Here is a 12018-nt window from a genome sequence, read left to right on the forward strand (position 1 = left end):
CGCCGAGGGGGGCGCCTCGGGGCGTGACACGGCGCGGAGGGCGCGGCCCGGGCTGCGGTGGCCGGACGCGCGGCGAGCGGCGGGGGGAGCGGGCGGGTGGCGGCGCCGGGAGCCGCGGGCGGAGCGGGCCGGGCGCGGAGGGCGCACCTGGCGGCGGCGCGGCCCGGCCGGACCGCGGGAGCAGGAGGAGGCGGCGGCGGCGTCGGGAGGATGTCGCAGCCGCCGCCGCTCCCCGCCTCAGCGGAGACTCGGAAGTTCACCCGGGCGCTGAGTAAGCCGGGCACGGCGGCCGAGCTGCGGCAGAGCGTGTCAGAGGTGGTGCGCGGCTCGGTGCTCCTGGTGAGTGCGGACGACCGAGGACCGAGCGCGGGACGGAGGCGGGCGGGCGGGCACAGGTAGCCTGCGGGCCCGGGCGGGCTGAGGCGGAGCCGCCTACCCTGCCGGGTCCGCGGGCTTGTGAGGTTGCGGGGAGGGGCGGGGGGAGTTCTTCAGGGGAAAAAGGAAAGTCCTGGAGGGGCAGCAACTTCCAGATCCCTCCCCGCGTCCGGGATCCTCTCTCCCCATTGCTGCCCTTTCCCTCCTGGGAAATCTCCTCGGAGTAAGGTCGCCCTCTCCCTCATCTCCCCCAGTTCACCTGCCTCTGATAATTGGGAAATTACTGTCCCACCATCCCTCGTCCAGTCCTCCACGTATTTTAGAAGGACTTGGCACCTGTGGTCTGGAGGGACGCTGGGGAGTGGAGGTGGGGGCTTCCTCCTCCAGTCCGCGGCCCAGGATGGGAGATGGCCTGTGAACCCGTTGGGTGGCCTGAACTCCAGGAGGGACGGGTTCAGCATCCTCTCCTCCGCCCCCTCCACCAAGCCGTCATCCTGAGGTTTGGCCGCCTCTATGAAGGGTTAGGGGGCCTGAAAGGAACCTTTGGTAATTTCAGCATTGGTGCAAATTACTATGAAAGTTTGGGGATTGGTGCAAATTACTGTGAAGGTTGGGGATTTGAAGCAAGCAAAGCAAGCAGCCCGAGATGAATCTGGTCGTAGCAGAACGTCTTTAGAGAATAGGCCTCTGGGTGTGAGGAAGATGAAGTTTTAAATCAACTTTTCTACAGCCAGAGCTTTGGAAAAGCAGTACCCTCGATCGCTTGGATGGTACAGGAGTAGAGCGACGTTTGAGCAGGAGCGAGCTCTGCAGGGCAGCTGGAAACTTTTAGCAGCTCTTTGCATTGTTGCCGGAATTTGTTTTGTTGAAAGGGGCTTGTTTGTGGGTGAGTGACTTGTGTTTGTTGGAACAGTGTAAGAAAATGGGCTTTGGAAATGGTTCTTTGGGCTTTGTGGTGCAGGGGGGCGTGAGTGTGAGGAGTGAGGGTGCTGGGTCCCTTAACACAGGGGCGGATGCATCCTGTCGGTGGCAGATTGATGCCCTTCTTGGGCAGACACGAGTTTGGATGAATGATGTTTGTGGAGTTTGGAGATTGAAGCATCGCTGATTTTCATATCCAGTTTGCTCAGTTTGAATTTTTTCTCGATTGCCAGCCCTGCCAACTCACTCCAGATTTCTCAAATTCCAATTTGATTTGTAATAAACAGGGATTATATTTTTTCTGTTTTATGGACGTTGATTAGTTGGTGGTAAGGAGTAGAACAGTAGTTGGGAATAGACCCGAACCGTGTCATCCCTTCTAAACCCCAACTAACTTCTCTTGCTTTGCCTAAGTATGACTTCCTGCATCTTCCTGACTTTTGCCAGTGTGTGTTAAGGATAAGCCGCAACCTCTGTGACATCTTTTCTGTTCTCAAACAGAACTTGGTTTTTTAAAACTGGGGCCTGCTATGCTCATCAGGGGCTGGAGGCAAAAGAAGAATAAAACATATTACTGTGCCATTATTTCCATGGTGCTGACAGACCGTGACTGAAAAGGAGGTACTAGTTTAATAAGCCATTTAGGTGGAGCACGGAAGTGCCAACCCAGGCACAATACTGCTAATTACTATTGTGCAGCAGTTCTTGAATCAGTCTGCTCTTCCTGTTGGAAGATGGCCTACTGATAGTGACCTAGTAGTGTCCATTCCTGTGTGTGACATTCTTTGTGTTACCTCATGACACTTCTGGTTTCCCTTGACACCCTTGAGCATGAACAGTCAGATGCCTGGCTGTCTGTCTTTGGTCACTTGTCAGACAAAACCTGTGATGAAACAGATAGAAAGTTCAGGAAAGCAGTTGGGCCTATTTGGGCATGTGAAGGGCTCCAGGGCTGACTGGGATATGGGAAATGTACTGCAATGGTTCTGCATTGCAGAAGGAGGAATCTGGGAGAGCTTACAGACACTAAAAATCACCCGTAAATCTCACCCCCCTCACCTCCTGCTTGGTACTCTGCCACTGCCTGCTTCCTCTTGCTGCTCCAGTGTTTGCCAGGAAGCCCCAGCAGGTGCACCTGACACATAAGTTCTGACCTGGCCTTCTGGTATGAGAATCTAAGAAGGTAACCTTGATCCTCTCAGGAGGCAGAGCAGCAACTGATCCAGGGTTTGGAATCCTGTGATGTATGGCTCTGTACTCCGATGGAAGTATTACTCTGCTCTGTCTTTGATAATTTGGGTCAATGCTAATGCAATGCCCACAACATAATAAATGTTCAATAAATATTCTTAATTAGCTGACTATAACGCAGTTCTGCAGATGAACTAAAAAAAAAAAGTATAGATTTAACTAATAACTCTTTCCATGACTTAAGTTTTGATGAGTAGACGGTCGTGAGATCAGAAACAATGAAATTAAATAGTCAATGGGTAATAGAGGCTGTCATCAAATGTGGTTAGCTATTTCATGAGTGTTAGAATTATTTATGATGGAGAGAATTCTCTGTGGGGTCAGAAGTGCTGGGTTTTAATCCTAGAGGTTTAGTAGTTTAGAGCATTGTTTGTAATCCCAGCTCTACCCTTTACCAGCTGTGTCATTTTAGGTTTTAGGCATATACTATAACTTAACCTTACTGGTCCTCAGTTTTCTTATCTATAGAGTGGAGATAATAATCATACTTTACAGAGTTGTTGGGAGGATTAAATGAGCAATATAGATAAAGTTCTTAGACAGTGCCTGACATATTTTCCCAGCTACTTAACTTAGTCTCTAAACCTTTGGGTTCCTGCTCTGTTAAATAAAGGGCTGTACTAGATTGTTTCTAGAGTCCTTTACCCCACCAACAGGCTTTGATTCAAAGCTGCTTTTATAAGAGTAGTAGAGATATTACTAGTAATATTCCTAACTGTAGGAAAAGTAATTTATGATTTTTGGTAATGAAAGAAGAAACCTCACAATTTCAATATTAGCCTTCCATGATTTAAAATAGTCAGGAGGGCAGTATGTTCAAAATGTATGCAAGTTTCGAAGAAAAGCTAGAAAGTATTCCCCGAGCCGGGTTGAGTTGTGATTAATTGCCTTTGGAGCTCCTGAAGGAATTTTACCTTGGTCTTTCAGATGCCATAAAGATGGGATCATAATGGCCCAGATCTAAGAGAATATATCACCCAAGGCCTAAAAATATCCTTTTTCTGTAAGATTTGTGTAAATATTGTGACACATCCCTTTGCATGGGTCTGCCAGCTCTCTTGCACTTGGGTATTAATATACAAGTCATCTGGCTGCCCGGCTTCCTTACTGATCTTATCTCAGTATGTTCAGCTTCAAACTCTCCTTCACTGTCAAGCCCTTGCCAGCAATACCATTCCACACCTCTTTGAGATACAGCAATATGAAATGAAAGGAAACCCAGTCAGGTCATCGTTATATTTTCCTTTGTGTTACTGGAGGAGGGCAGACAGAAGGCGTGGGATGGTAATATCCCTGAGTCTGTGCTTGAAGCCTCCCTCACCTACCCGTTCAATCACCTCAAGATTCCAGTGTTATCTGGGGTAATGTGAGACCCGAGTGGTGTTCTTTGAAATCCTTAGGTGAGGTAAAACCTCATTTTGGTTATTTTAAATCAGATATGTTAGTAAGCTGACAACTGAACTGGCCTGAGCTTCACCTCTCTGTCTTTCTCCACCCTCTGGTGGAGTCCTAACAAACAGAAATGTCCCAAAATACAGGAAGCAGGGTGGAGGCCCATCTCCAAGTAGATAATCAACAACAGGTTCTATTCCTTTGGTTTCTAGTCCATTTGAATATTAAGAGACAGGAGGACATTAGTAATGCCTTGAATTTGAACAGGAAGGGAAGGAGTTGTGAAATCTTTACTGACAATCCTTATTTGGCTGGGTGCTGAGAATACGATGTTGTGTCAGAGCAGGCCCTTGCCTGTGATGGGTTTATGATCTAAACGGGTGGACAGGTCAGTCGTCTAGAGAGGTTTTGAGAAATACAGTTACTGAATTTGGGAATGATTTCAATGATTGGTTGAAAGCACATCGTAAAATAGATTTTTTTCTTGTCTTTTTGAAACCTGTTTTAGGAAAGAGGTTCAAACCAGCCCATGAACATATGCTTCTTAGATCTTTCCTTAAGTGCAATCCTGGGAGTAAATAATGTGACTCTTTTGTGTCATACAGGCACAAGAATGGGAAGAGAGGTCTGTGATATGGCAGAGAAAACCCAGAAATAGGCCAGTCTTGTGTATGTGTAAACATTTAGGGTATCATGTGAATAGTAGTCAAATATGGTGGGTGTACTATTCAGTAAATGGTGTTGTGAAAAAATAGTGTTGGAGCCCCACCTTATATCACATACTGAAATCAATTATAACTAAATGTAAGAGTCATGTGTAAAATAAAGGAAAGCATAAAGCATGGTTGAATAATCATGTAAGGGTGGAGAAGGATTTTTAAAGCATGAAAGTACAGGAAAAAACCAGTTTGGCCTGGGCTTTGGAGGTGACCTTGGCTTTACCACTGAAGAGCTGAGGACTTTGAGTAACTTCCTTTACCTAAGCCTCAGTTTAGTCATCTGAGAATTGGGACTGTTAGGCATTATTATCTTAGAGTTTTGGGGTTTTTTTAAAATAAAGATTAAATAAGATAATGCATGTAAATTACTTAATAGTCAGTGTTTAACAAGTGTAAGCTCTTACTATGTTAGTCAAGGAAAAGACTGATTATCTTGACTAAATATATCTGAAGACAGCATTTATTGAGCACCTATGATGTCTTAGGATGTGTGTGAGGGCTTCACACACTGGAGGTTGTCACCTCAAGGTCACTGTTGTAGATGGAAGGATTGGGTCTTGAACCTGGGCACTGTGACTTTGTCCTGAGCTTCTAGCCACTGCCTATTACCCCCCATGTTAACACTAAACCTGTGTTCTGTATGTCACAAGTACCATGCAGTTAAAAGCCAAACAATAAGTTTAGAAATATTTGCCTTGTAGCTATTTATCTATAGCTGTATCTCAGTCATAGTGTTATGTTAAAAAAAAAAAAAAATCTTCAGGGTTCTTACAAATCAATTTAAAAAAGAAAAACACTCCAGTAGAAGAATAGGAAAGGTTAGGAAACTCCTTAAAGAAAGGACTACAGTTAGCCAATAAAGAGCAGAAAAAAAGGTTCAGCCTTGCTAAAAATTAAAGAAACATTAACTACAGCAAGATACCATTTTTGCCTGACAGATTAACAGATTTGCAAAGATGGAAGAGATATTTGCAAATGAACTGGATAGTTTTGTTTGCAGTGCCACCCTATTCCACAACTTCAGGTACCCCATTCACATGGCATTTTATGAGAACTGTGTCTCTTGGAGTTTTATAACATGGTGGATGGTAAAAACCTTTTTGCAGTTGGGCCATATATATGTCAGGAACCTAAACATGCTCCCATTCCATGGCCCAGTACTTAAAATTATAGGCATTTCTGACCTGAAGTGTGCATAAAGCATAGCTCCTGAAGTCACAGTGCTGGTTGTTCAGGGCAGAAAGTGTGAAATACTGACCAACTGCAAACTATCTAAGCATCTTAACAGTAGTTTAAATACATTATGGAAAGTGGACTATTTATGAAGCTGTCAAGTTTTTGTATTAGAAGAATAATGGCTTGAGAAAATTCTTACGTTATAATGTTGGAAAGCAGTGAGGACTTGTGGTTAGATTCAGGGGTTTTGGACCAGGCTGCTTGGGTGTGATAACCTCTTTGCTACTAACCAGTGTGTAACCTTGGGGCAAGGTGCTAAACCTTTCTGGCCTCAGTTTTTCCTGTACGAAAGGTCCGGATTCTAGTAGAACCTAATCATAGGACTGTTGTGAAGATTAAATGAGTGAATTCTTACAAAGCTCCTAGAAAACTGACACATGGTAAGCACTCAATAAATGTGACTGGTTGTAGTTAAAATTACTATTATGGGGACAAAAACCAGCCTACAAAGTTATAAACATGGTATGAAGCAAATTCTATTTTTAAAAAGTATATGTGTAGAAAAAAAGACTGGGAAGGAAATAAAGAAAAAGACTGTTTAGCCACAATGTCTGATCAGGCATGTTCATTCCAAAAAAGCTCAAAGATTGAAAAATTATATGATTTTGGACATAAGCCGGGCTGTACAGTATGGAATGTAGGTTTGGTAAGAATAAAATTTTGAAAGTGTACCCATGATAAAATTGTTTTTCTTTAGCATAAATCTTATTCTGGGCATCAGTTGACTGCCATCTGCATGACTTATCTGTGTTTAGCCTTTGACATGAACCAGATTGCAGAATGTTGTCAGTGGTTATCTCTGGATAAGGAATTATGGAAAGTTCAAATTTTGTCTTTTTGATTTTCTGTCCTTTCCAGATTTCTACAGCTGACATGTATTACTTTTATTATTTTGAAAAAGATTGACAGGAGAAGAGATTTTTAGAATGTGCTGTGATAAATGGGTTCTGTCACATACCACATTTCATGTAGTCTTCAGAGCAAGCACAGTTATTATTATGAGATTGTTATTTTATTCCTGTTGTATATTTGAGCATCTGCAATTTTACATCATGTGAAAAAAAAAAAGTCACTTAGATTTTAACAAATGGTGGGGAGATGAAGGCCTGGGAGTTTGCTGAGAAGCCAGAGGATGACACAGGATTGTTGGCTTTCAGGCCCTTAACCATTCCTGGGCCTGTGACTCCTATGCTCTATGGACCCAGCTCTCTCCTTCACTTCTATGCTGCTTGTTCAGTCTGCCTCTCCTTCCTCACCACCCACAGCTCCATGGCCCCTGCAACCTGCTTCTGTCCTTAGTATGCAGTGGCCTCTCAGTCCTCACTTCCCTGCCGTTCAGCAGCCCTCCATGCCCTTCCATAGCACAAGGTTATCTTGCTGCTCCTCCTTCCTCCCTTATGTCTCCACCTTTGTCTTCTTCACTCTGTCCCTTTGCTACAGTTACTGCACAGGGACATTCTGAGGGGTCTCTTCTCTACCATTGGTTCACGAAATGTAACCTCTTCCCTTCACTCCGAAGTGTGCACCCACACTTTCATTGCAATTTCTACAGCTTTATCTCAGTTCTCATTTTTCCCCCCAGCTCAGGCCTGCTTTTCTCTCATCCTAACACTCATATCCGGCTGTCCTAGCAGTCCCTTAAGTTCAGCATCTATGAAACATAAATTGTCACTATTCATCTCAAACCAGGTCATCCTTTCAAAAGCATTCTTGTTTTCTTTCCTGAGGAGCATCATTTCATCATGACCAACTTGAAATCTGTAACTCCTACTTTGGCTTTTGTGTTCATCTCCTTTTGCCTTCCTCGTTCAATCATCACTATGTCCAATACATTCTCTTCTGTCATGAACCAGTCATTGTTGATGACACAGCCACCATCTTGACTGTAGCAGATTCTGTGCCCCTAATTTCTTTCCCCTGGACCCATTTCTGTCTACTTCATTCCAGTTAACCTCCTACTGCCAGATTAATTTTCCTAATGCACAGGTTTCATTATATCCTTAGTTTCTCATTGCCACTTATGATAAATTTGGTGATATTCCCTCACGTAAGAATGTATCACTTTGAGGCCGGCCTGTGTTTGCTGTAGTTTAGAAAAAGATGGTCAGATTGTCAGTCAATCTGTCTAATCTTTGCTGAGTATTTTAAAGCAGCCACATTCAAACATTTTGATACAAAAAAAGATTAATTTTCTTTTTAGGACCATTTGTTTTCACCACCTCCTTATAGCCCCAGCATGTAAAAGAACACATTGTGTTAGGTATTTAGTAACTCATTTATCTGAAAACAAAATATAACAAAAATACAACTAAGAAAACCACTGGAAGTGCTCTTCATTTATTGAACAATGAGTTTTGCAAACCATCAAGAATCACTTGTATGAAGTTATTTCTATTTCTTTTACACTTTTATTTTCTATTTCGTTTTTGATTCCTTATCAGTAAATTGGTAGCAAGGAGATTTACTATCTGATCAGAACTTTGTTTGACTCTCCCTGCCCCCCTTTCTTTGAAGTTGGCAAGGAAAATTGCAATTAAGATAGTGCTTGGGTGTGGCAACATGGAAGGCAGGCTGGGTCAGTTGTGTTAGACAGTTCCACCATTTGTTGGATATTAATCTGAAAGTGAATCTGAAAACAGATGGCCATGAACTACCTAGGGACTCCATTGACCCCTTGAAGTTTATTCTAAAACTCCTGTGTACTTAGTTTGAGACTCTATTTTCATACATTTTGTGTTAACAGAAAATACACATTCAGTCATATGGATATAAAAATGTTTTTAGGAAAGATGTTTACCATGCTAAGTTAAAAAAAGGTTGTAAATAATATACACAGAATGACTCACTTTAAAAAAAACACCAATATTTCATGAGAAAGTTTTATGATCTTAACAGATGCTATAGTAAATCATTCTCTTTTGTTTCAGGAACAATCAGATGTTTATTCCCTCAATTCTAGAACACAGAAATTCAGTGATATGACCTACTTTCTATTAGTAGGTGGATTGCTGTTGCTAGGGATAGCAGTAAGGTGCAATCGATAAGAACTTGGGCTCAGGAGACTCCAATCCCAGCTTTTCCATTTCCTAGTTCTGCTTTCTCAGTTTCTTTACCCAGAGAATGGACATCTTAATAATACTTATCCTATGGATCTTTGTGACCAAGCAAGTAGTTGTATATAAAGCACCTAGAACAGGGCCTGGCTCACTAAATGCAAGCTATTGTTATTTATGAGGGCAAGCTAAAGGAATATCATCTAACCTCTAAAAGTGCTGCTTATGGGGAATTTGTAACATGGGAGAATTATAACGCTGAGTAAAGAAGAAGCAGTACACAGAAATATGTATGGTTATAATTGTGTAGAAAATAACCTGTGTATGAGAAAAATGGAAGGAAATACATGAAAATGTAGGAATATGATTTGTTCTTTATATAGCCTAATATTTCCCAATTGTTTTACTTCCGTGAGTGATTAGATAACAATCTATCAAGAAAAAGCAAAAGAAAAGAGTATAGGAAGGAAAGTTTGGTGCTACAATAAGACATTCAAATTGGTACTCTTTGAAAATTACACTTGAGTATCTTAGTGCTTATACAAGTGTGCATTGTAATGTAAAATGTGTTCCTGAAGTGAAGGCATACTTGTGCTTTTTGGAAGGAAAAATACTGTCAACCAACCAGTTAAGCTAAGAGTCTTGTAGTCAGTGTTCATAGAGGAAGGAGGCCTGTGTGAAATAATGAAACTTTGCATTTGACAGTTTTTTCAAAAAACTCATTTTGCTTGAGCCTCTGGAAAATCTGGTCAGATAGGCAGGGATAGTTTTATTTTTCTATTTTTCAATGAAGAAACTGAAGACCAGAGGAATCAAGTGATTCACTTAAGGTCACTTGGCTAAACTTAACATTTTTTCTTGGTAAGATGGGATTGTCTAGAAGCACCAAAACATTTTAAGATACAATCTTAAAAATGATGTTTTCGGAGAACTTTTAAATGGTTAACTTGAATCATTAAACATATTTTTTGGAAAGTACCACGAATTCTCTAGGTTGATAGGGATGATGTGCAAATGAAATCATACTGTTTTAGAGGTGAAAGCTATGTTTAGAGGTCATCTGATCCAGCTTCCTAATTTTATAGAGGAAGATGAGGTCCACCATGCGTAAGCAATTTGTTTGTGGTCATACAGATAGTTTTAGAGACAAGAACAAAATCTAGTTTACTGACTCCTGGTCCAGTGGATTTTCCACTGACTATAGTAAATAATTGAATTTACTTTGTTTATACTTGTATTTCATCTACTATCTTTACAGACCATGGTAATCAGATAATAGCAGAATATAAAGCATCTATTTGTACCATGGATCTCCTCCCTACTTTTATATTTCATTGGTCCCAGGCCAGTTTGTAGATGAAATTGACATTCATGTTTTCACAAGCCAAGAAAGGAGTTCTGCATTTCTTTTTAAGGGGTATTAGGGTGAAAGGGAGAAAGAAATAAGAAGCAAGAATTATAAAATTAATCTAAAAAAGACCTAAAATAGTAACTTATTTAAGATTTAATTTAGTAGGCAAATAATGTTATTTAAGGGATGGAAGTTCATGGTTTTACATGTACTTTGGTTAAAATAATTATGTAGCTTGAGAAAAAACCTTCCCAAGCCTATAACCTAAAATTTGTTAACGTAGAATAAACTCTGTTAATCTAGGTCATTTTACATTTCAGGCTGCTTTGCCTTGGCTAAAATAAATATTGAAACAGCAACTTGGTTCAAATTGTATTGTTATGGAGAGAGTTGCATTTATAAGATTGTTTAGAGGGTTTATTTAATCTGTCATTCTAACATATTGCTGTTTTCTTAAGTAGAAAGCAGAACTCCTATGGTGATAGCAGAGGTGCCATAATATTTATAGTATATTAGATTCATTTATAAACTATTATACTAGCTAGAACTCACAGGATATTTAATCTCTTAGGTTAACTCCTTGTTTCCCAGACTCATACTGTGTTCATTTTGCCATTTTTATTTTCTTATTCTTTTAAAAACCTCATAATGTATAATGAAAGATTATTCATTTTTACCAGAAGATTATAAGTAATTGTTATGTGATTTTTGTTTGTTTTTTGTTTTTGAAACAGAAAATGTATGTACTTTACTGACTTCTTTGGAGGTGATTTTTGTGAACAGCCAATTAAGCAATTAAGGTATCAGGTTTTTAAAAGGACTTTATTAGTCCTCCACTGAAAACTTAGAGAGGTAAAGATTCCTGATAATGTTGATTTTTTTTTTTTTCCTGGAAAAATTAATACATATATTGGGTGACTTGAGTAAACACATTGGTGTTGAGATTTCATAGTGTGTAAGAGTTGGCACGAGAGAGGAGGTATCACCAATAGTAGATGGACAATTTCTTGAATTGGGGATAGTCACATTTTATAAATTCCATATTATTGTCTAGAGTTTCATTGCTGGAGAAGAGGAGGGCTGAAGATTATCGGCTCTGGAGACCCCACAGGTTGGGTGGTGGGGATGGGCTCCTTTGGTAAGCATGGAGAGCTTCATTCGATGGAGTGGGTTTCAGAATAGCTCCCAGAATTTGAGAGAATCACAGATGTTTTTTCATGGCTTCAGTTGTTAGGCACTGTTTTTTTTTTTAAAAAAAAAGCTGACTTCTGTCCTTATAATGTGGAGTCTTGGCATCTTGGATATTCTCTACCTTGGGAAGTAAGCCCCAAGCCAGTCTTACCCCACAATCTCCTGAGCACCTCATTGGGAGAATCAGCATATTCCAGTGAGCATTGCATTTTATGTCAGGAAGACTGGGTTCTGCCTGTGGTACTTACTCTTTCGTGGTCTTGGCCTGGTGCCTATGTTTGGCACCTGCACAATGAGGGAGGCACCAACCAGCCCCAAGTTGATTTAGGCTGTAGAGTTGATTCCTTTTTGACCAAATAATTTGGCCTGGTGTAGTTCTGGAGCTCATTTCCATCTGCAGTGACCTTTGGGAGGGGTGGGGGCAGAGGCCAGATGGAAACTAGTCTTCTCTGCCCTCAGGCTTCCCTTGTGATCTTTTTCCACATTATGTGGCCAGGGCATGTTGCCCTGGAGCCTTGTGAGGATTCAG

At 41.2% G+C, this 12018-nt stretch overlaps 1 protein-coding gene across 3 annotated transcripts in view; it reads left to right on the forward strand.

The window, feature by feature from the left end:
- Nucleotides 1-210: 210 nt before the first annotated feature.
- The window catches only part of DOCK9 (dedicator of cytokinesis 9), a 271464-nt gene continuing 259656 nt past the window's right edge, over nucleotides 211-12018 (forward strand). For all 3 annotated transcript variants that reach the window (XM_063103055.1, XM_063103059.1, XM_063103061.1), the window contains exon 1: nucleotides 211-339. In XM_063103055.1, the coding sequence (XP_062959125.1) occupies nucleotides 211-339 (129 nt within the window). The remainder of the gene's footprint in view (nucleotides 340-12018) is intronic.

This window comes from Cynocephalus volans, chromosome 7 (assembly GCF_027409185.1).
Source record: "Cynocephalus volans isolate mCynVol1 chromosome 7, mCynVol1.pri, whole genome shotgun sequence".
NCBI classification, from domain to species: Eukaryota; Metazoa; Chordata; class Mammalia; order Dermoptera; family Cynocephalidae; genus Cynocephalus; species Cynocephalus volans.